The sequence below is a fragment of the Podarcis raffonei genome, chromosome 2, assembly GCF_027172205.1.
Source record: "Podarcis raffonei isolate rPodRaf1 chromosome 2, rPodRaf1.pri, whole genome shotgun sequence".
NCBI lineage: Eukaryota > Metazoa > Chordata > Lepidosauria > Squamata > Lacertidae > Podarcis > Podarcis raffonei.
Genome location: NC_070603.1, coordinates 14,719,318 through 14,747,099, shown reverse-complemented (window position 1 = coordinate 14,747,099; position 27,782 = coordinate 14,719,318). Strand labels below are relative to the sequence as shown.

The following is a 27,782-nucleotide window of genomic DNA, read 5'->3' as shown; positions in this document are numbered from 1 at the left end:
TGGTGGGCGGGCCGGCGTGGCTTTCCAGGGCTCAGTCCCCGCCCCGTCGCCGACGTCATTCCTGGGAAATCGAAATTCTCGGCGGCTCTTCCTCCTTCGGGTCGCCCCTCCCTCCGTGGCTAAGGGCCGCTGAGTCTCTCCGTCCAATCGCGCAGAGCGGTGGGCGGGGCAGCGCCCTATGCCCCGCCTACCTCCATTCCAAGCCGCCGCTTCCTCCGGCGCCGAGGGAGGGAGGGAGGCGAAGGCGCTCCCTGGAATTGCAAGCTGCGAAATAACATTTCTCGAAGGCGGCTGAGCGCCGGGTCTTGCGGTTTTGCACCGGTAGGAGAAATGTATGGGTACCAGGCTGGGGTTGGGGGCGCAGAGGGCCAGCTTGGGATCGGATGAGTTGCGTTTTAGGGGGTGGGAGGGAGTCGTAGAGCACAACTGGGCAGGTGGATCTGTTGATCTGCCAGGTGGATCTTGGGATCTGTTTCCGCTTTGGCAGAAGATCGCGGCTCTCTCAGATACCTGGGCTGCTTGCAGTAGGTCGGCAAGGACTTCTGGCTTCCAGCTGCCTCACAGTAGGAATGGTAACCACAGCGACACCCCGCCCCAAATGCATTTTATTGCTGCGAAGTCCAGAAAAATAATAATAATAAAAGCTTGTGGATCTGTAACCACGGGGCGATGAGCTCCGTTCGCTCCCGCAATTCAACAAATAAACCCCTGAGCTCGGGATTTTTAAGTTGCAAGCACGGTATCTGAAGGTATAAGGAAGTTTGTTGTAAGGTGTAATGTTTTATTAGGTTTTATGTATGTCTGTGGCTTTTTCTGAGACCCCAGACCATTGCAGAAGTCTTAGGTAAAGGGACCCCTGACCATCAGGTCCAGCCGTGGCCGACTCTGGGGTTGCGGTGCAGTTTCTGGGTCATGTGGCCAGCATGACTAAGCCGCTTCTGGCGAACCAGAGCAGCGCATGGAAACTCCGTTTACCTTCCCGCCGGAGCGGTACCTATTTATCTACTTGCACTTTGACGTGCTTTTGAACTGCTAGGTTGGCAGGAGCAGGGATCAAGCAACGGGAGCTCACCCCATCGCGGGGATTCCCGACCTACTGATTGGCAAGTCCTACGCTCTCCGCATCCCTTCGCAGAAGTCTCAGAACACAACAAAACAAAAACGCCTTGACCAGAAGGTACCGTAACTTCAGGAAGCTCAGGGAAGGGGATTTTCCTTGCACCCCTGTCTCGCATTGTTCAGGAAACTGCACCCCAGGCTCTGCAGAGTGTTTTACCTGGGGTCACGCAGGTGGTCCTGGCGAGGTGGAAAAGGGATGGGAAAGTCCTCTTGTGAAAACTTGCTTTGTTTTAGGGTTCCAGTCAAGGGCAGGTAGCATCTTCAACTAAGCGCAGTTTCTGGAGGGGGTGGTCTGCCCCAGGGCCCCCTTGCAGAACTTTACAGCCAGAAAATGGAGGTACAGGGGCAGAACCAGATGCAGGAGAGTTCTGCAGAACCAGCTGCCAATTGCAGACATTGCTTTTTTGTTCAGGGAACTTGCATTTTCCTTGTGACAAGGAGCCCCATAGCTGAGGTTTCCTTAAATTGAATGCAGAGATATTGTGGCCCCATTTAAGACAGTGAAGCTCTAAGTGGAAACGTCTTTCTCTCCCCCCCCCCCCCAATGTCTCTCACAAGTAATTCCATCTCTCATTCTCCTTTCAGACTCCATTTATACCTTATCTGCCCCCCCCACGCCCCCTGAAACGTCCAATTTGTTTCATCCCTCCTGTGGACCTTTTACATTCACCTCTGCCTCCCTTAGCATTTTTTATCTCTTCTCCCCTTTCATTCTGTTCCCACTTTGGAACAGAACACTCTTTCCCCATTTTTTTATTTTTTTATTTCCCCAAATTTTTATTTATACCCCGCCCTTCCCGGTCCAAAAACCGGGCTCAGGGCTAACAACAAATTTAAAACACTTGATTGTAAAAGCAGCATAAAATACAGTATAAAAACATGAATAACAATAAAATTCAAAGTTCAGAAATCAATTTAGGGGAAATCCATCTAATAAACATTACATAATCACCAGGGCTAACTGGCTGAATTAGTCCTAATTGCGCCAGCGAGGAGGCCAGGGGAGAATTAGCTGTGGGGTCTCAGAGAAGGTGATCTTCATAAAAGGGGAGGGAGAGGGAAGAGAAGGGAAATAAAAGATCAGGCTGAATTCAAATTAAAAGCCAGGCGGAATAGCTCTGTCTTACAGGCCCGACGCAAGGAGGTTAAATCCTGCAGGGCCCTGGTCTCATGGGACAGAGCATTCCACCAGGTCGGAGCCATCACTGAAAAGGCCCTGGCCCTGGTGGAGGATAATCTGACTTCCTTAGGGCCCGGGACCTCTAAACTATGGTTATTCATGGACCTTAAGGTCCTCTGCGGGGCATACCAGGAGAAGTGGTCCCGTAAATATGTTGTTAAGAGGGGTTTTTTTTTAGGGTGTGGGTAGGAAGTAGGCTGTATGTGTGAATCTTGGATTCACTTAGTATTAAAATATAAACTAGACTAGCCTCCTGTGTTGAGGTGACAGCCTGGGCTAGGAGTAGGCAACCTCAGGCCCGGGGGCTGGATGCGGCCCAGTCGCCTTCTCAATCCATGTTTTTACATGAGTAGAATGTGTGCTTTTATTTAAAATGCATCTCTGGATTATTTGCGGGGGGCATAGCAATTCATTCATTTCTTTTCTTCACAATATAGTCTGGCCCCCCACAAGGTCTGAGGGACAGTGGACCAGCGCCCTGCTGAAAAAGGTTTCTAACCCCTGTGCTAGAAGAACATGATGCAAACGTTTTGTATATTTCAATTTCTTACTATTACATGCAATCTATTAAATTATTTTAATCTGAGCAATTCACAAATAATGGATGCCATATTGCACTATGAATATTCCTTTTTAATTCTTGGCTCTGCAGTTTTCCCTTCGCTAATAAAAACAGCAACAACAAAATACTAACATTAAAAAAAAGACTCCAATTTGACCTCTGAATCGGAAATTGTGACTGAGTTACGCTCAGTTACCAAAGTCTGTTACCATGAGATTTAAGCAACTCTGCCAGTTTTCAGAGTCAAAAACTTTTTAAAAATATAGTCCGGCCCACCACATGGTCTGAGGGAAGGTGGACCGGCCCACAGCTAAAAAAGTTTCTGACCCCTGGCCTGGGCGATGGGCCATTAAGGGATACAAAAGGAAAAGAGCTCTCTGTCAAATGTCAAATGGGTGGGATCATAGATAGAAGGAAGAAGCCTGAGTTTAGAGCTGAGTTGCGGTGATGTGACCTAGAAGTTAAAGCAGTAAGCCGGAGAGTTAGAGCAACATTTGAGAGGGATGCGTGATTTCTGTTTGACTCCCAAGGCTGCGGCGATGGAAGGAACAAAACCCTTTGGGGATGTGAATGTTGGGAACCCCTCCATCATAGGCTCAGGCCGTATATATGTGTAAATAAACCCTATATCCGGGATGCGGGTGGAGCTGTGGGTTAAACCACAGAGCCTAGGACTTGCCGATCAGAAGGTCGGTGGTTTGAATTCCCGCGACGGGGTGAGCTCCCGTTGCTCGGTCCCTGCTCCTGCCAACCTAGCAGTTCGAAAGCACGTCAAAGTGCAAGTAGATAAATAGGTACCGCTCCGGCGGGAAGGTAAACGGCGTTTCCGTGCGCTGCTCTGGTTCTCCAGAAGCGGCTTAGTCATGCTGGCCACATGACCCGGAAGCTGTACGCCGGCGCCCTCGGCCAATAAAGCGAGATGAGCGCCGCAACCCCAGAGTTGGTCACGACTGGACCTAATTATCCCCTTTACCTTTAAACCCTATATCATGCAGATAGCACACTCTCATGAAGCCCGGAACCCCTGGAATCTCGCAACGCTCATAGATTGGGATAGCTTGCAACAACAATAACGTTTTTGCTCACTTTCTTCCTTCAACATGTCCTCTGGTACTTTCACTTCAGAGGAAGGAGACCTTTCTTCTTGGCTGCCTTCCTTCTTACCTGCCAGGAGTTCCAGGCATGGCTCGTGGCCAGGGATGAAAAGTGAGGAAGAAAAACTGGGCAGTCGGTGGCACTGAGGCAAACTGAGGAGTTCTGTTCCTCCATTTGAGAAACAGCATTTTTAGATTTATGGGTCAAGTGGGCTGTGGTTGCTCTGTTTGTTCTGTGGAAAACCCTGGTTTTTGGTGCTTTCAGGTTTCTTGTTGCAAGCAGATACCGTATTTTTCGCACCATAGGGCGCACCGGATCATAGGGCGCACCTAGTTTTGGGAGGCGGAAAACAGGAAAAAATTATTCTGAACCCCAGAAGCCAGAACAGCAAGAGGGATCTGGCTTCTGGGATATCGTGTGGCTGTCCTGGCTTCTGGGGTAACCGCGCCAAGCCTCTTCAGGGCAGCGGGATGAAGGCTCCCTCTGCCCGAAGAGGCTGCGCAGGGCTAAAGCAGAAGCCAGGACAGACGCGTCGCTGAAGGGGCGCTGCGCCTTCTCTCTCTCTGTGCAGCGCCCCTCCTTCACAGGAGAGGCGCTGCACAGAGAGGGAGAAGGCGCAGCGCTCCTTCAGCGAAGCTAGAGAAGGAACAGAAGGAGACCCTTCTGTTCCTCCTCCGGCTTCCAGGACAGGCGCGTTGCCGCGAAGCCAAGGTGCCTGCATTCGCTCCATAGGACGCACACACATTTCCCCTTCATTTTTGGAGGGGGAAAAGTACGTCCTATAGAGCGAAAAATACGGTAATTTATTTATTTTTTTGCTTAATTGGTAGGGTTTTCTGCCAGAATAATTTGCTGTTGTTGAGTCATTTAGTCGTGTCCGACTCTTCATGACCCCATGGACCAGAGCACGCCAGGCACTCCTGTCTTCCACTGCCTCACGCAGTTTGGTCAAAGTCATGCTGGTAGCTTCGAGAACACTGTCCAACCATCTCCTCTGTTGTCCCCTTCTCCTTGTGCCCTCCATCTTTCCCAACATCAGGGTCTTTTCCAGGGAGTCTTCTCTTCTCATGAGGTGGCCAAAGTACTGGAGCCTCAGCTTCAGGATCTGTCCTTCCAGTGAGCACTCAGGGCTGATTTCCTTCAGAATGGATAGGTTTGATCTTCTTGCAGTCCATGGGACTCTCAAGAGTCTCCTCCAGCACCAGAATTCAAAAGCATCAATTCTTCGTCGATCAGCCTTCTTTATGGTCCAGCTCTGGATCAAATCAGGGTTGGGTGGGCAGGGGACTGGAAGAATGATGCCGACAGAGATGTGTAGACGGTGTGAAAATTTCGGCATTCATCCCGCAACGGACACCTATCTGGAAGCACCTTCCTTTGCCCCATAGGGAAAAGTGGGTGAAAGGCATAATGTGACTAGATGGCAGCTGGCTGCAATGATCCTCAACCCAGACAGTATCAATTGGTTTGAATTCCTGGCTGACAACAATTGCTTTGAAAGCCATTGAGAGTCGAATTTGTTACAGTCCTAAGGCTTTGCATTTTAATTTGTAATTTTCCTATTGGATTTTAACTACTGTAAACTGTTTTGATATTTTTAAAAAATGAAATTGCAGTATTCAGTTTAAAAAACCAAATAAATAATCTGACCTCTGCATAAGTAAATCCCTTTGACTGCTTTTAAACCCTGTTGGGTTTGAATAGGCTCTTGTTGAGAACTTAACTTTCGTGTTTCTGAAAGTCTTGTGGTATCTGTTTGCTGCTGATTATTATTATTTGTTTGGTTTGAATTGTCCTGTCTTCCTCCCTCCCCCCATTGCTTGGCATTTTCTCCTTGGTTTCACATCTCCTTTTAGTTTTCGACTCTGAAAACTGGCAGAGTTGCTTAAATCTCATGGTAACAGACTTTTGTAACTGAGCATAACTCAGTCATGATTTCCGATTCAGAAGTCAAATTGGAGTCTTTTTTTAATGTTAGCGTTTTATTGTCGCTGTTTTTATTAGTGAAGGGGAAATTGCAGAGCCAAGAATTTTTTTAAAAAATTCATTGCATTTGTTATTTGTGAATTGTTCAGATTAAAATAATTTAACAGATTGCATGTTAAACTGTACAACACGGGTGTCAAACACAAGGCCCGCGGGCCGAATCCGGCCCGCCAGACCTCGTCATGTGGCCCGTGTAGCTGCCGCCGGCCGCCAGCCTTCACCTTTTATTCTCACTTTTTTTTTTTTGACACAAGAAAGCCGCCTCTTCAGCGCATGCGCGGCAGCCTACAAGCCAGAGAACGTCTGCCCTCTAGCGGCGCCGGCCGTTCTACACAGGAAACCTCCACTTTACATGCATTCAGGAAACCTCCACTTGTTTTTATATTGAGCGCATATTGAGTCCTATAGATACAACCGGCCCTTTGAGGGTGACCAAACTGCTGATGCGGCCCCCGATGAATTTGCGTTTGACACCCCTGCTGTACAAGTATAAAGATAAATATATATAGTAAGAAATTGAAATATACAAAACGTTTGCATCATGTCCTTCTAGCACAGGGGTCAGCAAACTTTTTCAGCAGGGGGCCGGTCCACTGTCCCTCAGACCTTGTGGGGGCCTAGACTATATTTTTGGGGTGGGGGATTGAACGAATTCCTGTGCCCCACAAATAACCCAGAGATGTATTTAAAATAAAAGCATACGTTCTACTCATGTAAAAACATGCTGATTCCCGGACCGTCTGTGGGCCGGATTGAGATGGTGATTGGGACGGTTCTGGCCCCCAGGCCTTAGTTTGTCTACCCATGTCCTAGCGTAATGGAAGAACAACAATAAAATGCTTACAGTTTGCTGTAAGGATAAAAAAAATATATATGTCCCCTAAAAGCAAATTATGATTATTACAATCTATTACCTACTCTTTACCCATGGGCCTTAGGGCAGGTTACAATAATTAAAACACAATGTTAATATTAAAACACAACGAACAACTTAAAATTACAGAAATAAAGTGGGTCTTTAAAATATGCATCTCAGGTGTCCAAAGCCAGGGGAAAGAAGTGTGTCACCATTCACCAAAAGCTGTACAGTCGTACCTTTGATTCCAAATACCTTGCGAGTCGAACATTTTGGCTCCCAAATGCCGCAAACCCAGAATTGGGTGTTCCAGTTTGCAAGCATTCTTTGGAACCCGAATGTCCGACGCGGGTTCCGTGGCTTCTGATTGGCTGCAGGAGCTTCCGTAATATTTACAACCACATGGTTTCATTTTTGGAATAATAAATTTCCAGAGTAGTTTTTACAGTTAGATAAAAAATGACTTATTTGGTTATACTATTAGAAATACATAGGCAGATAATTATGAAATTATTGTGAGTTTTAATAAGTTAACTGTTTATATCTGGACAACTTTTCTGCTGTACTTTATTGGAAAGAGAAAAATAATCATTTCCTTTATAACAATTTAAACAATTTATTTAACGAAAACAATAACATTATAGCATATGTATCCATATTTGTTAAATGATGTGCTTAACTGGTTTAAAAAACACACACACACACACCTTAGACTGAGTTTCAGCACACATGAAAAACTTAAAACAAATCCTTATTTCCTGATGAATGGCCGTTGGACTATAATGTAACTTAGATAGAAAACTATCTTTAGAAAGATTTTTTCCTCCAAAAGGATTTAATTTTGAAAATCCAATTTAAATTTTGAAAATCCGATTTATATTTTAAAAATTGATTTAAATTTTTAAAATCTGATTTTAAAAAATCATTAATTTTCATCCACTCTGCATTGTTTTTGGACTTAAGTATCTTTAACCATCAGCTATCCACTTGCCAATATCTACACATGCAATATTTTAGCATCTGCTGTATATACAAGTGAGGTTGCTCCACAAATGATCAAATCCACACTAAATCAGCAATTATCATTTCTAAAATAATTCTCTTTCCTTCTTTCTGTATATATGAAAGCCAATAGTTCGCTTTTACTAGGCGTTTCCCCTTTTATTCTTATCCGCGCATTTCGCTGCGTCCAAGCTTCTGTCCAAACCTCTTAAGTTTCCAAACATCTCTTCTCGTCATCTGCATAGCTGTCAAGCATCCCTTATTTGGCGGGACAGTCCCTTATCCCAGCGCAGTGTCCTGCTGCTGTCCCTTATTGATGATGTCCCTTAAATTTCCCAGGTTTCAAAGGAAGCAGCTCCTCTCCCTCCCTGCTGGCCAGGGAGGAGGGAGGCTCCAACTGTGTTGGCTGCGTTGCTCACCCAATAAGAAGTCTAAGAACGACTGGGGTGTAGCGCTTGCATGCCTTGTGCCGATCAAATCGGCCGCATTGCCTGTGGACTTGCCTTTGCTCAGCGCTTCCCAGCAGAGAGGTGACGGTGGTTTTCCTTGCTGCATCCCCTTTGCGGGGTTGCTGCGCTGTGGGAACCACCGCTTGAGGCTTTGTTTGGCTGCTGGCTGGGCTTTCTGCCTTTGGCTTGGAGGGGCTCAGAAGGTGAACATACCTGTGCTTGGAAAATCCCTTATTTTGGCTGCTGATCCCTTATTTTCGAGGCTGCTGGTCCCTTATTTTCAAATCTGTAAGTTGACAGCTATGGTCATCTGTTGTCCGTTCTCTGTTCGCTATGAAGGACTCCTTTCAAGCTTTTCATGTTCTGACTTGCTTCCTCAGGCATTGTCAGCTGTGAGGAGCCCAGTCTTGACTCTCCCGCCAGCAAACATGTCTCAGTGGCAACAGATCCAGAAGTTGGGTGGATCTTACCTGGACCAGGTGCACTACCTTTATTCTGAAGACTGCCTGCCCATGGAAGTACGAGAGTACCTTGCCTATTGGATCGAGGAGCAGAACTGGTAATGCTACTTGGGTCGCTGTCAAGAAAGGAAACTCCCATTTCCTGGCTATTTCTCTCCCCCCCCCAACCATCACCATTATGGGTTCTCCACCATTATGGCTTCTCCATTATGTATGGGTAAAGGTAAAGGGACCCCTGACCATTAGGTCCAGTCGTGGCCGACTCTAGGGTTGCGGCACTCATCTCGGTTTATTGGCTTAGGGAGACGGCATACAGCTTCCGGGTCATGTGGCCAGCATGACTAAGCCACTTCTGGCGAACCAGAGCAATGCACAGAAACGCCGTTTACCTTCCCGCCGGAGTGGTACCTATTTATCTACTTGCACTTTGGCGTGCTTTCGAACTGCTAGGTTGGCAGGAGCAGGGACTGAGCAACAGGAGCTCACCCCGTCGTGGGGATTCGAACCGCCAACCTTCTAATCGGCAAGTCCCAGGCTCTGATACATTTAACACACTGATATACCCATGCCATTTCCCCCCCCAGCCGTAACTCAGTTCCGGCACCTCTCAGGTGAGCTCCATTGCCATTATAAGAGAACAAGGGACGTGTTCATGGTCAGTTCCGGCACCTCTTTTTTTAAGAAAAATACCACTTGATAACCCCCAAAGAATTATGGGAGCTCTGCTTTGTCATGGATGCTGAGAGTTCATAGGAGGTTGGAAATCGATGGCTGAAATATTTTTGTGTTTTCGTATTGTACTGTTTTATTTCATTTCATTTTATTTGTGAGTTATGTGCTGTGTGTTTTATTTTATTTTGTTTTCTTTGTGTGTCTGTGTAGTTTATAAACCAATAAAGACTGATTTTTTTTAAAAAAGAGAGTTTTTAGGAGACTAAGAACTTAGAAGAACCACTGGTAACTCGGGTTAAGTACTTAATTCGTTCCGGAGGTCTGTACTTAACCTGAAACTGTTCTTAACCTGAAGCACCACTTTAGCTAATGGGGCCTCCTACTGCCACCGTGCCGCCACTGCACGATTTCTGTTCTCATCCTGAAGCAAAGTTCTTAACCTGAGGTAATATTTCTGGGTTAGCGGAGTCTGTAACCTGAAGCGTATGTAACCCGAGGTACCACTGTAGTTTTTACGGTTATATCAAAAATTATGACTCCAATCATCCCTAGCTTAGCAGGACCAGTGGTCAGGGATGATGGGAACTATAGTCCAAAAACAGCTGGAGGCCTAAGCTGGGAAACCTTGATCTACAGTCTTATATCAGGATGAATACGCTTCAGGTTAAGCATTTTCGGGTTGCGCTCCGCGTTGACCCGGAAGTAACGGAACGCATTACTTCCAGGTTTCGCCGCTCGCACATGTGCAGACACTCAAAATGATGTCATGCGCAGAAGCGGCAAAACGTGCAGTCACGTGTTATGTTCGCTTCAGGATGCGAACGGGGCTCCGGAACGGATCTCCATTCACTTCAGGATGTGAATGGGGCTCCGGAACGGAACCCGTTCGCATCCAGAGGTACCACTGTACAGTGGTACCTCAGGTTACATACGTTTCAGGTTACATACGCTTCAGGTTACAGAATCCGGTGCGGCGGCAGCAGGAGGCCCCATTAGCTAAAGTGGTGCTTCAGGTTAAGAACAGTTTCAGGTTAAGTACGGACCTCCAGAACGAATTAAGTACTTAACCCGAGGTACCACTGTATATCCTTGTTTTTGTGCATTTGAGCCAAGGATTTACCCTCCCTCTGCCATTTCTCCTTCGTGTGCCTTTCAGGAACGAAGCGGCGCGATCCGACCCTTCGCAGGCTTGCAGCCTTTTCCACACCATGCTGGGGCTGCTCGACGATCAACTCGGACGTCTCGTTTTGGGGGAAGAAAACAATTCTAACATGGTCCTCAAGCACAACCTGCGCCGTTCCAAACTCAACCTACAGGTATGGGCCCGGGGTGTTAAGTTTTTATGCATATTGGAGGGCTGAGCCGTAGGGAAACAGCCAAAGCAGAACTAATATTTCCCTGGGAAGAGAGGCCGTGGAGAAGGCAAAGGCATACAGAACTATAAAAACCAGTTTAAGACCCCAAAATCCATGTAAATGAAATTCTATATACAGTCGTACCTTGGTTTTCAAACAGCTTAGTTCTTGAACGTTTTGGCTTCCAAACGCCGCAAACCCATAAGTGAGTGTTCCGGTTTGCAAACATTATTTTGGAACCCGAACGTCTGACGGGGCTTTCGATTGGCTGCAGGAGCTTCCTGCAGCCAATCGGAAGCTGTGCTTTGGTTTACGAACGTTTTGGAAGTTGAACGGATTTGCGGAACGGATTCCGTTCGACTTCCGACGTACGACTTTAGTAGCAGTGGTGCTAGAAACAATGGCTTGGGCATCCAGTGTTTTCTATATGTTGATGGAATCTCAAGAGTAGATTTTTGGGGGGGTTTGTAGAGGGAGAATCTCCGCCCCCCATAATTTGTATTAAATTTTCTGTTTTACATTTTTGAATATTCATTTAAACAGGCTTAAAATGACTTCCATTCTTCTCTTTCCATGGTTCATCTTGCATAACATAAATCCCTGCATATTTTATATAAACTATAAACCATTGTATTCCATTGTTACATCCATCAAAACTTATTTACGCTGTTGAATTTATCTTAATGCTGCCCACGTTTTCAAATATACACAATCTCTGATATTCCTTGTTTCTGTGGGCAGATAGCTCTGAAAGATATCAGTGAAGTCTAAAAATCTTGAGAAGTAAACGCAATGCCTAAAAATGTGCAGTCCAACTGCCACATTTAAATACAGCATAATACCCGAGATTAAAATCACAGAGTTTAAAAGGTCTGTGAGAACAACAACAACAAAATCCTGGCAGAATTCAGTTTTGTGGCAGGGCATTTGGCAACTGAGAGGCCTCTGTTGAGAAGGCCTAGGATTGTACTGTTGTTGTGTCTTAGATTTCTTACCAACTGAATGCAAAATTAAAGTTTAACGAAGATTGAGAAACATTTATTGACTACAGTGGTACCTCAGGTTACATACGCTTCAGGTTACCGACTCCCCTAACCTAGAAAGAGTACCTCAGGTTAAGAACTTTGCTTCAGGATGAGAACAGAAATCGTGCTCTGGTGGCGCAGGGGCAGCTGGAGGCCCCATTAGCTAAAGTGGTGCTTCAGGTTAAGAACAGTTTCAGGTTAAGAACGGACCTCTGGAACGAATTAAGTACTTAACCCGAGGTACCACTGTATATGGAAAAGAGCTGTGTAGAACCGAAAACGCTGGCAGCATTAAGATAAATTCAACAGAGTGAACAATTTTGGATGGATGTAAACAGTGATTTGAATGGTTAGAGTAAAATATGCAGGGATGTATGTGATATGTAAAATGAACCATGGAAAGAAAAGAAGGGAAGTCACTGGATATTCTAATGTTTGTAAAATGTTTATTTCAAATTGTGAAACAGAGAATTTAATAAAATTATTACACACAAACACACAAAAGTGCAAAATTAAAATTGGTTGAAACAATTTCATAATCGGAAGAATGGGATGAGTCTGTATGTATATGTGCATTTGTGTGTGTTGTATTGTGGGAAAAGCCTACGTGGACTGAAGCCCACTTTATCGTATACGTTGAGATATATCTTTAATATCTTCAATATATTTTCAGTTGGCAATCAGGGAGAGGTAAAGGGTAAAGGGGACTCCTGACCATTAGGTCTGGTCGTGGCCGACTCTGGGGTTGCGGCGCTCATCTTGCTTTACTGGCCAAGGGAGCCGGCATACAGCTTCCGGGTCATGTGGCCAGCATGACTAAGCCACTTCTGGCGAACCAGAGCAGCGCACGGAAACGCCCTTTACCTTTCCGCCGAAGCGGTACCTATTTATCTACTTGCACTTTGTGCTTTCAAACTGCTAGGTGGGCAGGAGCTGGGACCGAGCAACGGGAGCTCACCCCACTGCTGGGATTTGAACCACTGACCTTCTGATCAATTCCTGTCCTCATCTTGGTATAAGGAAACATTTTTTCTATTTACAGATTTATTCTAGGCACAACCATATTTTGCTTGTTGAACCTTGTCTCATTAGACAAGTGTTAAAGCCTTCCCACTCCTTTTGGACTACATCGATTGGTTTATCGATTGGTTTATTCCTTAATTATTTGGTCATTTTTGCGAGTTCCAAGTACTCGCTTAACTTTAATTCCCATTCTTCTCTAGCAGGGCTTAAATAAATGATTGAATGAATGATTGAATGAATGTGGAAAGTACCTCCTCCTCCTGTCAGTACTGTAACCTGATTATTACAGCATGCTTGCATGTCATTTTGGGTCATTTTGCTGTGGCCTTTCCTTTCAGGCCAAATATCAAGATCATCCAGAACAGCTGGCCAACTTCATCGATGGCTTGCTGAGAGAAGAGCAAGGGATCCTCGCAGAAGCCTTGGCCGGGTCGCGGGTAAGAGAAACTCGCTTATAATAAAATAAAAATAATTTATTATTTATACTCCGCCCATCTGGCTGGGTTTCCCCAGCCACTCTGGGCGGCTTCCAACAGAACACTAAAATTCAATAACCTATTAAACACTAAAAGCTTCCATAAACATGGCTGCCTTCAGATGTCTTCTAAAAGTTTGGCAGTTGTTTTTCTCTTTGACATCTGGTGGGTGTTCCACAGGGCGGGTGCCACTACTGAGAAGGCCCTCTGCCTGGTTCCTGTAGCTTTGCTTCTCGCAATGAGGGAACCACCAGAAGGCCCTCGGCGCTGGACCTCAGTGTCCGGGCAGAACGATGGAGGTGGAGACACTTGGAGCTCATGCTGGGCTGCCGGATCTGCTCCTTGTGCTACAGTTCTCCTCATCCTCCTTCCGAGCGGCACAATGTCTCTTGGTCACAGCCCTAGTTTGCTGGAATCTTCCGCCTCCTTAATCTCCTTCCATCATTTGCTCTCAGCACATGCTTCTCTTCAGTACAGTGGTACCTCAGGTTAAGTACTTAATTCGTTCTGGAGGTCCGTACTTAACCTGAAACTGTTCTTAACCTGAAGCAGCACTTTAGCTAATGGGGCCTCCTGCTGCTGCCGCGCTGCCAGAGCACGATTTCTGTTCTCATCCTGAAGCAAAGTTCTTAACCTGAAGCACTATTTCTGGGTTAGCGGAGTCTGTAACCTGAAGCGTATGTAACCCGAGGTACCACTGTATTTATGCCACAAATTGGCAAGGTTTACCTGCCATGGGCTAAATCACTCCCACAGAGATTGTCTGTGGCCTGGTCTGGCGCAGTGCGATGCCAGAAATCGCATCTGCGCATGTCTGCAGTGCCGGAAATTGCTTCTGCGCATGCCCAGACGCCAGAAATCACACATGCGCAGAAGCGATTTTCAGCATCTGGACATGCACAGACGCGATTTCCGGTATCTGTGCGTGCGCAGACGTAATTTCCGGCACCACTCGGTTCGGGGGCGGCTCATGGTCTGGTAAAACGGTCTTTGTGGACCTCATCCGGCTCATGGGCCACACATTGCCGACCCCTGATTTACACTGAAAGTGAACCATCCTAGTTACTAAATTGTACTGTGAGATGCCTTTTCTTGCTTTTTTGCATCCATGTTTTCAGTTTGCATCTTAGAACTGAGCTTGGCATTGGAAAGTTTGCCAAATCTGCGCGCTCTCTCTCTCTCTCTTTCTCTCTCTCACACACACACACTGGTGTTACCGTAGCGAGTAGAAGAATGGTCAAGATAAGCGAGTAATAAGAGCAGTGATCTGTGGTTGACAAAAAGAAGAGCATGGAAGTGTTCACGTAAGGTGCAGGTGGTCAATCCCTTTTGAATTTGTTTTTCAAATGAATTTTCACAACAGTGAGGGCTAGAAACTTTAAGATGGCTGACACCTTTGGGGCTCTACAACAGGCTTGCTTTCTGTGTGCGTGGAACTGGAGAAGATGGGCAATCTTAGGCACATACTCTCTCTGTGTGCCTTCTGCAGTGATGATCCTCAGCACCAGTGCATAGTTTCCAAGTCCGACTGTTTTGTTTCCTCTCCCTCCCTCTGCAGGCACGAGTGGAACCAACCCCCACTGCCTCTGTGGTCCTCAACCCACATCACAACATTGAGAGCCGGCTCATGGATATGCGAAGGGCTATTCAGGTGAGAGTGCTTGTGTAATACTTGCTGGGTTGCTTCCCTTTCATTGCAGTGTTATTTTGCAGGGATTTCCAATTCTTGGTTAATTTCACCAGATCCTGCAAGCCACCCATTTTGTGTGCAATATGCTGTGATCCTCTTTCTGATCCTGTTCATGCAGTAGATGCCAGGAGCTATGGCTGACATAAATGCAGTGTATTTGTACAGACCCCCTCCCCTCCCATGACGTGTTGTAGGGCTTAGTTTAGTTTACCGTGTTTTGCGCTCCATAAGATGCACCTTTTTCCTCCTCAAAAGTAAGGGGAAATGTCTGTGCGTCTTATGGAGCAAATGCATGGTCCCTGGAGCCGAATTGCCCAGGGGCGAAAAGCAGATCGTGCCTTTTTTTTTTTAGAAAGAGGGAAGGGAGTGTTAAAACAAAGCCACTGAGCAGCTGATCGGCAAGCAATGGGGAGGGAGATTAGGGACGCTAGCGATAAAGGAGGCTGCCTGGGAGTGGGGAGGTAAAAGCCCATGGATCCTCAGGATTTTTGCATTGGGTCACCCCAAATTCACCATCAGATCACATAGCATGTCCATGGCTATAGCCTGCACCAAAACAATCACACATCCACTGATTCGTGGGGCCGCAGTGGCGCAAAAACCTGGTTACAAAGCATAGATCCACATGGATCCTCAGGATTTTTGCATTGGGCTACCCCAAACTCACTGTCAAATCACATGTCTGTGGCCACAGCATGAACCACAAAAATCATACACCCACTGTTTCATTCAGAATATTTCCCCCCCCCCTTGTTTTCCTCCTCTGAAAACTCGGTGCATCTTATGGTCTTATGGAGCGAAAAATACGGTAGTTTTTTATTGTTTCCCCCCAGGCATGTTGCTGGGTGTTCAGATGGCTCTCCGGGCATGGGCATCTTTGCATAATATTTGCATATTGTAATTTTTAAAATAGAGGGATGTAAGTGGTGGGTGACTGGGGTCTTGACCGCATTGCATCCTGCAGCACATCCAGCAAATGGGAAAAATTGGGAGAGGGGAGGCCAGGAGATCCAGGGCTCATTGCAAAAGACCCAGGACTTAAGCCCTCTGAGCCAGAGACGGAGCTAGCCGCTCCAGCATGGAGCGGCGTATGTGCTGTGCACCCGGGGTGTGTGTGTGTGTGTGTAGCAATCTCCCCCCCACCGGATGACACTCAGGGTGGGCCGCACCCACCGCACCCCCTTTCTCCACCAGCGCTCTGAGCCACTCAGTAACCACCTGTTTCCGGTTGCACACCAAATGAGTGCAAAGCTGGGAGTACAGAGGTTTCATTGCAGCCTAGATAGCTGAGTTGGTTAGATAACGCCACGGTTGCAGGTTCGATCCCCGCTGCGCATTCGTTCCTGCATTGCAGGGGGTTGGATCCTTGGAGTCCCTTTCCAAATCTACAGTTCTGTGATTCTATGTGCAAAGATGTGTTCTCAGCACCAGGGGTTTCCACCCTGCAGCGATTCTATGCGGGAAGTCTCAGTCCTCGGGAGTAGCTTCCGCTCCACAGGATGCAGAGAGCTGCCTTGCATTATTCCAGCTAATTTAGTGGCCCTCTGTGGAGGTGCCAGAAATGCTCTTCCACTGAGCTACACAGTCTTTCTCTAAACAGTCTTAGCTCAGATCCGCTCATTTGTTTTATTTACAGAAAGATATTCATCCCGCTATATCATTAAGAATATCAAAACCGTTTACAACAGTATCTGCATATAATAAAAGCACACACGCAAAAAATAAAACTGTAGCTCATCAACTAACGGTCATGGAAAGATGGGTTCTGAATCGCCTGCGTAAACCTGCCAGAATCGAAAGGTTTTCAGCAGGCGTTTAGAGGTTGAAACAGAAGGCGCTTGCTGAATCTCTGCTGGAAAAGCTTTTTGCAGGCCTGGTCTGATGACACTAAAGGCTCTATTTCCTGTTGATGTCAAAAGAGCCTCGCCAACTTGGGGCAGAGCCAACGTGCGGTTTGGTAAACGTGAAGCTTGAACGGAGCTTACAGAGAGAAATGCTTTTTTTCCTGAATAGCAAATACTTCCTGTGGGCCTATACAAATCGGCTGAGTGTTGAAATGGTTTAGCCCCTTTGGTAAATATCTCCTGGTCTAGGCCATTCCCCTGCTTAAGGGAAATTGGGAAGGTGACCCTCAAAAGTAAATAATGGGGGACCCACCCTTACAACTTGACTTGGAATAGGCTTGGAAAAACGGATTGTCAGCCTCCCCCCAAGAGAAAACGCGTCGTTTCCGTTGGCCCCTTAGTCCAGTGCAAAGTTGAGACCCTGTTTGTGCCTGTTGATGCCTTTGGGAGTGCTGAGCCGTCTGAGACTTCCCCCTCAATTCACCCGGCTGTGGAGGCGGCGACTGATGGCGGGTCTTATGTGAGGCCCTCAAATGCTGCCCCGGCAGAAATCATGGGAATTTACTGGGGCAGTATTTGAAGGTGGCCTTTTAGAGGTCTTGCCATAACATCTCCTCCCTTGCTGTCGCCACACAGGTCACAATGTACTCCCTGTCCCACACACTTCAGTTTTTCTCTCACAACCTCCTGTTTTTAAAAAAGGGGGTAGTTGCATCCCTTCACTCCTGTTTTGGGAATAGGCAGCTACTAGTCTGGCAAAAGTTGGTTGTAATAATAATAATAATAATAATTGTATTATTATTGAGATCCAGTGTGGTGTAGTGGTTAAGAGCGGTAGACTCCTAATCTGGGGAACCGGGTTTGCGTCTCTGCTCCTCCACATGCAGCTGCTGGGTGACCTTGGGCCAGTCACACTTCTCGGAAGTCTCTCAGCCCCACTCACCTCACAGAGTGTTTGTTGTGGGGGAGGAAGGGGAAGGAGAATGTTAGCCGCTTGGAGACTCCTTAAAGGGAGTGAAAGGCGGGATATCAAATCCAAACTCTTCTTCTTATTATTATTTATACCCCGCCCATCTGGCTGGGTTTCCCCAGCTACTCTGGGCAGCTCCCAACAGAATATTAAAACATGATAAAACATTGAACATTTAAAACTCCCCCAGGGCTGCCTTCAGATGTCTTCTAAAAGTCAGATAGTTTATTTCCTTGACAGCTGATAGGAGGGTGTTCCACAGGGTGGGCGCCACCACCAAGAAGGCCCTCTGCCTGGTTCCCTGTAGCTTCACTTCTCGCAGTGAGGGACCACCAGAAGGCTCTCGGAGCTGGACCTCAGTGTCTGGGCTGAACGATGGGGTTGGAGATGCTCCTTCAGGTATACTGGGCCGAGGCTGTTTAGAAAACAGACAGGCTCTCAGTGTGGGAGTGGATGGGCCCCTGTTCAGCCCTTACTCTTCAGGGTGGGTTGTCGTGCAGGCAGGGCACCCCTGGTCCCACCTGTTTGGAGTTGCTTACTTTGACTGAGAATGCCACCTGGTTCTGCTCCATAGGGTCTGAAATGTTCCGTAGGCCATCTTGAAGATCTGCAGGATGCCTTTGACTTCCGTTACAAGACGCACCAGATGTTGGGTGAGGAATACAAGAAGAGTTCACCTAGTCCAGCATCCTGTTCTCCCAGTGGCCAATCAGATACCTTTGGGGAGTCTGCAAGCAGGACACAGTCCTCCATTCACCTGTCATTTCCTTCAACTGGTATTCAGAGGCATGGCTAAGATTGGAGGAGAACTGTTCTCTTCAACTGTCCTTAATTGCTGGGGATGGTCTCTTTTAAAAACAGACAACTTGCCCTGATTTCTCTTGCAAAGTCCACAATCTTTGCCTTCCTGTCTTCTGATTTCATGCCATGTTTCCAAAAAGCAGCTGGTGGGTGTGTCTCTGTGTGTCTGTGTCTGTGTGCCAAACCATTGTGGTGTCTCTAACCTCCCAGCTTAGATTCTGTAGATGCCTCCATCTTTCACATCTCCCCTTTACAAACTCGAGTGGGCTAGCCATGCCAATCTATTTTGGCAACAAATAAACAAAAAAATTAAATTGAGGCACTTTGAAGACTTATTTATTGACGGGACTTTTTGCAAAGCAAGGAAAGAGAGAGTTACTGTCACACCAAAACAGCGACTGAAAGCAAAACTCTCTGGTCCTGAATGGGGTAACTGTGCCCCTGAAGGACCAGGTGTGCAGCCTGGGAGTCATTTTGGACTCACAGCTGTCCATGGGGGCGCAGGTTAAGTCTGTGTCCAGGGCAGCTGTCTACCAGCTCCACCTGGTATGCAGGCTGAGACCCTACCTGCCCACAGACTGTCTCGCCAGGGTGGTGCATGCTCTGGTTATCTCCCGCTTGGACTACTGCAATGCGCTCTACGTGGGGCTACCTTTGAAGGTGACCCGGAAACTGCAATTAATCCAAAATGCGGCAGCTAGACTGGTGACTGGGAGTGGCCACCGGAACCACATAACACCGGTCCTGAGAGAGCTGCATTGGCTCCCAGTACGTTTCTGAGCACAATTCAAAGTGTTGATGCTGACCTTTACACCCTAAACGGCCTCAGTCCTGTATACCTGAAGGAGCATCTCCACCCCCCATCTTTCACCTGGACACTGAGATCCAGCGCCGAGGGCCTTCTGGCGGTTCCCTCGTTGCGAGAAGTGAGGTTACAGGGAACCAGACAGAGGGCCTTCTTGGTGGTGGCGCCCACCCTGTGGAACACCCTCCCTTCAGATGTGAAGGAAATAAGCAGCTATCTTATCTTTAAAAGACATCTGAAGGCAGCCCTGTTTAGGGAAGTTTTAAATATTTAATGCTGTAGTTTTTAACACTTGATTGGAAGCCGCCCAGAGTGGTTGGGGAAACTGAGCCAGATGGGCAGGGTATAAATAATACATTATTATTATTATAAAATTATTATAAAGAACCCACAAAGGAAGCACATCCGTAATGGTCCTTGTGTTTCCTGCCTACCCTTGCTGGCTGGCGAGACGCCAGGAGCCGAACTTCCCCGAGGCAATAGTTGGCAGCTACCGGTGGGTCCTTCTTGGCTTGGAAGTAGCTACCGCCGACCTCACCCGTGGTATTAAATGCAATTTTTCTCTTGCAGGAAGTACGACCACTCCTGAGGCTGCAGCCCAGAGAACACGGGCGTTGCAGGACATGGTGAATAATGTGAACCGTTGCCGCAAAGTGAGTCTGAACACTGTCTTTCTCTCTCTCTTTTCCAATGATATTTTAGTAAGTTTCAACATTTTTAACACATGCAATAAAATCACAATTTCGTCTTTTCTCTTATTATTATTTTTTACTTCCCATCCCATTTTCCATGGAGTTGTTGTTTCTCCCCTTCTGCTTCTCCCTGTCTCATATCTATCAAATCGTAGCCACAACATTATAATCTAATCGCTTCTGTGGCTCGTAGCTCAAATCCTGTTCTCGAGCTCATCGTACTATAGTATTTCTTTAAACTGCCTGAGAAAGGCATCCATTCTTCCATGAAACACTCATAATGAGATCCTCTTAATTTTGCCCATTCTGCATCGTCTTCCTTACCCATTCTTCTTTGGTGGGAACTTCTTCTGCCTTCCATTTCTGCGCATAAAGAATCCTAGCTGCAGTTGTTACATACATAAATAACAATTTTGGGGGGTACAGTGGTACTTCGGGTTACATACGCTTCAGGTTACATATGCTTCAGGTTACAGACTCCGCTAACCCAGAAATAGTACCTCGGGTTAAGAACTTTGCTTCAGGATGAGAACAGAAATTGTGCTCTGGCGGCGCGGCGGCAGCAGGAGGCCCCATTAGCTAAAGTGGTGCTTCAGGTTAAGAACAGTTTCAGGTTAAGAATGGACCTCCGGAACGAATTAGGTACTTAACCCGAGGTACCACTGTATTTCTGCCCCCCAAATCCCTAACAGAAATACTTCAGGGTTGTTGTTTTTTCCCATGCTAATTTTAAACATCTTTTTTTATCTCGTCATGTATCATTTCCCAAAACACAGTGGTACCTTGGTTGCTGAACGGCTTAGTTGTCGAACAAATCGTCTCCTGAACACCACAAACCCGGAAGTAAGTGTTCCGGTTTACAAACGCTTTTCAGAAGCCGAATATCCGACGCGGCTTCCGCTTGAGTTCAGGAAATTCCTGCAGCCAATTGGAAGCCACACCTTCTAACAGTTTTGGGAGTCAAATGGACTCCCAGGACGGTTTAAATTTCAGAACCATGGTACCACTGTGCCCTTGCGATGTACCATATTTTTCGCTCTATAAGACACACTTTTCCCCTCCTAAAAAGTAAGGGTAAATGTGTGTGCATCTTATGGAGCGAATGCAGGCTGCGCAGTATCCCAGAAGCCAGAAGAGCAAGAGGGATTGATGCGCAGCGATCCCTCTTTCTCTTCTGGCTTCAGCGATAGCCACGCAAAGCCTCTTGAGCGCAGCAGGAGCGCTCCTCCTTCTTCGCTCAAGAGGCTTTGCGTTGCTTTCTTGTTTCTTGTTTTCCTCCTCTAAAAACCAGGTGCGTCTTATGGTCGGGTGCGTCTTATAGAGCGAAAAATACGGTATGTATCTTTCTCAATGTCTTCACTGTACCAGGGACCGTAGGACCCTCTCCAGTGATGCCTTGCCCCCTCTGCCACCCCACTTAGGCCTCTGTGTTTGTAGGTACATTCTTACTTATTCACAGTCTTTCTACCAGGAACTGCTGGATAGGATCAACGAGCTGCTAGGCCGCTCCGATACCCTGAGGGACTTTCTGCTGGCAGAGCTAGCGGTGTGGCAAGACTGCCAGCGGCGGGCGTGTATTGGGGACAATTGTGACACCAGCTTGACAGAACTGGAGAAGTGGTAAGTCTCAATGGGAAGGTCTGCAGTAAGTTCGCCTGCACCTCCAGCCTGTGCTCCTACCATCTGTTTTGCTTCACCGTAGGTTCACCGGGAGTGCTGAGAACCTCTTCCATTTGTTGCTGCTGCTTCGCACCCTGGAGGAGCTGCGCCAGAAGGTGTCCTATGAAGGAGATCCCCTGCGGGTCCAGTTGCCCCAGCAGGAGAAGCGGCTGAAAGAGCAAATTGCCTGTCTTCTGAAAAGGTTCCAAGAGGAAGGGAGGGCACCCGTCGAATAAGGGGAGACAAGGAAGTGAGTAGGGGGAGATTGTGGGTGCTGAAGATCTTTCTGCTTTCTCCCCAGTGCATTTGTGGTGGAGATTCAGCCTTCCATGCCATTGCCCAACCGCCGGCCTCTGGTGCTGAGAACCAGCAACAAGTTCTCTGTCCGTGCCAGGTGAGGAGAGAGGGCCTTAATCCAGCAGTGGCTTCCAGGTGGCGGCCATTTTGGAATGAATTAAAAACCACTAGGCAGAGGTTGGGAAGAGCTTGGGGCTCTCCAGTTCTTGTCAGGCTGCCATTGGCCCCAGTCAGCATGGCCAGGGGGCAGAGGCAGTTCTAACCTTCCCCAGGGCCAGGGCCTTTTCAGTGATGGCTCCGACCTGGTGGAATGCTCTGTCCCATTAGACTAGGGCCCTTCAGGATTTAACCTCCATATGGAATGTTAGAATGATGTTGGATTAAAAGTTATGTGGTTTTTAGCTATAATGCTATAAGGAGTATGAAAAAATGGACTATTAATAAGTAAAAATCCAATGTTACATTATTTTAAGATTAAAGATTAGGATAAGCAAAGAGGGGAAGGATTTGCTAAACTGACAAATTAAACTGGAATACAAAAAGGGAGGTTAGAGGAGGTCCGGAAATTAAGTAAATGAAAGAATGTAATGGAAAGATGGAACTGTTTTTTTATTTGTATTTTTCTTTTTCTTTTTTCATTTTGTAAAACTTTAATAAATATTTTATATATATAAAAAAGGATTTAACCTCCATCTGTCGGGCCTATAAGACAGCTATTCCACCTGGCCTTTAATTTGAATTCAGCCTGATCTTTTATTTCCCTTCCCCCCCTCCCCTTTTATTAAGATTACCCGCTCCGGGATCCCACAGCTAATTCTCTCCTGACCTCCTCGCTGGCCCAAGTAGGACCAATTCAGCCAGCTAGCCCTGGGGATTATCTAACTGGTTTTTGATTTTTATTGTTATTCATGTTTTTATACTGTATTTTATGCTGCTTTTATAATTAAGTGTTTTAAAGTGCTTTAAATTTCTTGTTAGCTGCTCTGAGCCTGGTTTTTGAACCGGGAAGGGCAGGGTATAAATAAAAATTTATTATTATTATTATTATTATTATTATTATTATTATTATTATTAAGGCAGTGCAGCCATTTCCACCCCACTGGGCACTGAGCTTAGGGGGCACTGTGGTGCATCGCAACTACGACCTAGTGAATTGAGCTGAACGGGAGGGAGAAATGGGGCGCCGGATTTTGGCCTTGCGCAGGGTGTTACTGAAATTTGAAAGGCCAAACCCAGCCCCTCCCCCTCGCAGGGATGACTTAGGAGGCCAGCAACATCTTGGATGGTCACTGTTTTCGCCATTCCTGATGGAAGAGGTGATTGGATCAGGAGGCCTCTGCTTAGATGCATCCAAGAGACGTATTCAGCAAAGCACATTGCACTAAAAGCCATTGGATTTTAAAATGAGGGAGCAGGGAAGATTTGGTTCAGGACTGTCAGTGAGGCCTGGTAGTTGGGGGGGGCAAGGTTGCCAACAGCAGGTGGCACCAGATCCCACTAATTCTACATTTGCTCCCATCCTCCGTCCTGCTGAAAAATGGAGATTTAAGGAGGAAACAGAGCCAGGCTCACACTTTCCCTTACGGAGCGAAACTCCGCTGCCTGCCACTTTCGATCTCGTGGGTTATAACAAACTGTTGTCGCCACTTAATTCAGGCTCCTGGTGAAGCTCCTGGATCGAAACCACCCGATGGAGGTGAAGATTGAGATCGACCGGTGAGTTCCTCTTGGTGAAGTGCCAAGGTATTTTTGTTTTATAGTCGCAAGGGCAGGGCTGAAGATTGCAGCGGTGCGACTTGTGGGGAGGGGGTAGGGCTGGGTCATCTTCCACTAAAAACTCTTTCATTTTCTTCATCTCTTGCAGGAACGCTGCTAATTTGGAAAGGTAAGCAACAGCTGTGGAAAGGCAATGGAAAATAGTGAGCCTTGCCCATTGGGAGGCTGGGGTGGGGTACAAGCTCTGATTTGGCACCTGCATGGTGGAGGAAGGGGCAGGCTTTTGCTTACCTAGCAACTTGGGCCCCTTGAGCCAGTGTGGTGTAGTGGTTAAGAGCGGTAGACTTGTAATCTGGTGAACCGGGTTCGCATCCCCGCTCCTCCACGTGCAGCTGCTGGGTGACCTTGGGCCAGTCACACTTCTCTGAAGTCTCTCAGCCCCACTCACCTCACAGAGTGTTTGTTGTGGGGGAGGAAGGGAAAGGAGAATGTGAGCCGCTTTGAGACTCCTTCGGGTAGTGATAAAGCGGGATATCAAATCCAAACTCTGCATCTTCTCTTGCCATCTTTCTTATTTATGCTCTTGATGTTTTTGCGATGCGCATATGCAAACCCTGCTTTCAGTCCTCTAAAAGTTTCAGGGTAGACATGCACTCATACCTCGGGTTACAGACGCTTCAGGTTGCATGTTTTCGTGTTATGGATGTGCCGAAACACGAAAGTACCGGATTGGGTTACTTCCAGGTTTTGGCGCATGCGCATGCACAGAAACACTAAATCATGCTTTGCGCATGCGCAGAAGTGCCAAATCACAACCCGTGCGTGCGCAGACGCGGCGCTGCGGGTTGCGGACGTGCCTCCTGCACGGATCACGTTCGCAACCTGAACGTCCACTGTATTGCTTTGATTCCAATCAGTGCATCTCCTGTAACTTCCTGCTGAAATCCCATAACTCTTCGTACCAAAAAAACATGTTTCAGGTTGTTGTTTATTTATCTTGCTTTTTTTGCACTGAAGTGCAGGTGCCCCTCCAAACGGCAATAATGTAATTAAGGTTAGAGGGGCATCGCGAGACAACTAATAAGCTGGAATGGCGATTGGACAGTCCAATACAAATTGGCCACAAAAGTATTATTGTTGCATCCAATCGCATGTTGCAGAATACCTCTACAAAACACACACACCAGTTTGGAGATGGCGATGTGAAATTTGCTCGCTTGCATGGTAGGGGAATTGGCAGCAAGGAGGTGTCTTCTGGGATGTAGAAAAGGCTCAATCCAAGTCATTGCTCATGAAAGCTGAACCCCAGAACTGGTGCACATGAGCAGAAGGAAACATGGCAGCTGTGCTTCCTATTCTGCTGTTTGAGCAGAATAAAGGTAAAGGGACCCCTGACCATTGGGTCCAGTCGTGGCCGACTCTGGGGTTGCGGCGCTCATGTCGCTTTATTGGCCAAGGGAGCCGGCGTACAGCTTCCGGGTCATGCGGCCAGCATGACTAAGCCGCTTCTGGCGAACCAGAGCAGTGCATGGAAACGCCGTTTACCTTCCTGCTGGAGCGGTACCTATTTCTCTACTTGCACTTTGACGTGCTTTCGAACTGCTAGGTTGGCAGGAGCAGGGACCGAGCAACGGGAGCTCACCCCATTGCGGGGATTCGAACTGCTGACCTTCTGATTGGCAAGTCCTAGGCTCTGTGGTTTAACCCACAGCGCCACCCGCGTCCCTTCTTGAGCAGAATAGCATAACAATAAAACTCAGCCTGACTATAAACTTGTTACAGAAAGGTAGCCGTGTTGGTCTGCCATAGTCAAAACAAAAAAAATTTTTCCTTCCAGTAGCACCTTAAAGACCAACTAAGTTAGTTCTTGGTATGAGCTTTCGTGTGCATGTATCTGAAGAAGTGTGCATGCACACGAAAGCTCATACCAAGAACTAACTTAGTTGGTCTTTAAGGTGCTACTGGAAGGAAAAAAATTTTTTGTTTTGACTATAAACTTGTTACTGGCCAGCTGGGAATGGCAAGCTTTCACAGATTACGTGTGTGTGTGTGTGTGTGTGTGCATGCGCTTTTAAAAATCTCTCCCTCATTTGTAGGTTTCGGAGGTTCAACATCTTGCCGTCAACCACCAAAACCATGGTGATGGACCGGCCCCAAGTGGAGGGGCTCATCTGTGATTTCAAGTACATTGTAAGGGCCTGGTGATGGGGGAGATGCAAAACTCTTGTGTGTTTGCAGCTCTGGGATGGGAATTTGTGTTCGTGCAGCTGTGGTGGAGGAAAGACTTGACAATTCAAGTCTTGAGCTCTGGGATGACTCACAGTTACCCTCTGCCTCAAAACCCACCCACCTACCCCAATTTTGTCCTACTCCTGTGGTTGCCACACAATTCTGAACAAGGTGCGGCAAAATAAATATGGAAGACATTTTGGCCAGCTCTTTTTGAGACTTTCTTCCTCCATTCTGTGTGGCTCGAACAAGAAATGTGTTAGGGAGGGGGGGTTATTGGGCCATTCTTGTTTTGATTTTTATTATGTATTTTGTGATTTTATATTGTGATTTTATATTGAGAACTGTCCTGAGACCTGCGGGTATAGGGTGATATACAGATTTAATAAATAGTAGTAGTAGTAATAAGAAAAAGAATAAAATTAACTTTCCCTGACCGTTCTTTTTATTTCCTCTGACATAATACCTAGGAGAAAGGATTCTGGGGTTTTTTCAAATGAAAATCTAAACATCTTTTTCAGTTCGTTATAGATATATTTATGTATGCAACTACGGCGGCAAAGTTATTGATTGCCAAAAATTGGAAAAGTAGCAGCGTCCCAACTAAAACAGACTGGTTATCTAAAATGATGGAATACTTCCATATTGCCGAAATAACAGGGAGGATAAGAGGAGATACGGTACAAAAAGTGAATAAGGAGTGGGCTATCTTTAAGGAATACATCAAAATTTATGTGGAAAAAGTAGAATTTCTGACAGATATTGAGTGAAAATGATTAGAGTGAAAGGAGAGTAAAGTCAAGATAGAAGAAGAGATTAAAGAAATAATGAAATGCATTTAAGTTAGTTGGAAAAATAAAGTAGCGTAGCAAGAACGGCTGGAAGTCAAGTCACTTGGTGGGTGTCCGTGTGGGGTAGGTGTGTAGATATGTTGATATGTACAGTATAGGTAGGTATTATATAGAGTAATGTAGGTATGTTTTATGTTATGAAAATAAGGTAGTATGTTGTGTATGTGTATTGTGTAAATGTATATATGTGTTTTATATGTTAATAAGATTTAAATTAAAAAATTTTTTAATGACTTTCCCTACTCTAGCTCCTGAGGCCTGGGAAAGAGCACTGTATTCCCCCATTTGGGACCTGCTAGGAGGCCTAAATATTTATGAAGAAGACTTGAGCCTAGTCTTTCTGGGGCAGGGAGTGGGGAGGAACATAATGTACGGGCCTTGCTGTATATTTTTTTAGTACATGTATGGAGCACACTGCCTCTTCATTTTTGCTCCCCATAGCAGCCATTTTGTGCTGGGACCCACAGCCACTTTTATGGAGAGATTAGTCCTGGTGCCTCATTTCTTTAACGCACCCCCCAAAAAAATAAAATAAAACCAACAACGACGCCCACTGGCCTTATTCACAGGCAGGTTATGACTGAGCATCAAATGCGTGGCAGGAAGGACTTTTCCCTATCATCAATTGGGCCTTTGACATTCATTTGCTCCCCCTTTAATAATGATTACCAGTCTCCCATTTCTCAGTGAGTTGGTCTCTGTTCTTACTCCTCCAAGCTTGCGATGTCCTTTGTGGTCTACTTTTGCACGAAGATGGATCTTCTTAGAGCAGGGGTAGGCAACCTAAGGCCCGGGGGCCGTATCCGGCCCAATTGCCTTCTCAATCCACCCTGCGGACGGTCCAGGAATCAGCGCATTTTTACATGAATAGAATGTGTCTGGGGACGCAGGTGGTGCTGTGGATTAAACTACAGAGCCTAGGACTTGCCGATCAGAAGGTCAGCGTTTCGAATGCCCACGACGGGGT

At 46.6% G+C, this 27,782-nt stretch overlaps 1 protein-coding gene across 3 annotated transcripts in view; it reads left to right on the top strand.

The window, feature by feature from the left end:
* The first annotated feature begins 235 nt into the window (after window positions 1–235).
* Window positions 236–27,782, top strand: part of STAT2 (signal transducer and activator of transcription 2) — a 49,350-nt gene continuing 21,803 nt past the window's right edge. The window contains exons 1-13 of one of the 3 annotated variants that reach the window (XM_053374759.1): window positions 236–321; window positions 8,630–8,808; window positions 10,539–10,698; window positions 13,124–13,222; window positions 14,820–14,912; window positions 18,340–18,418; window positions 19,942–20,024; window positions 21,535–21,683; window positions 21,766–21,924; window positions 22,024–22,116; window positions 23,676–23,735; window positions 23,884–23,904; window positions 25,832–25,925. In XM_053374759.1, coding sequence (XP_053230734.1) covers window positions 8,678–8,808; window positions 10,539–10,698; window positions 13,124–13,222; window positions 14,820–14,912; window positions 18,340–18,418; window positions 19,942–20,024; window positions 21,535–21,683; window positions 21,766–21,924; window positions 22,024–22,116; window positions 23,676–23,735; window positions 23,884–23,904; window positions 25,832–25,925 — 1,221 coding nt within the window. In that variant the 5' untranslated portion in view covers window positions 236–321; window positions 8,630–8,677. Of the gene's footprint in view, window positions 322–483; window positions 750–8,629; window positions 8,809–10,538; window positions 10,699–13,123; window positions 13,223–14,819; window positions 14,913–18,339; window positions 18,419–19,941; window positions 20,025–21,534; window positions 21,684–21,765; window positions 21,925–22,023; window positions 22,117–23,675; window positions 23,736–23,883; window positions 23,905–25,831; window positions 25,926–27,782 lie in introns of those variants that run through there. The other 2 variants (XM_053374770.1, XM_053374779.1) reach the window with 2 other exon arrangements.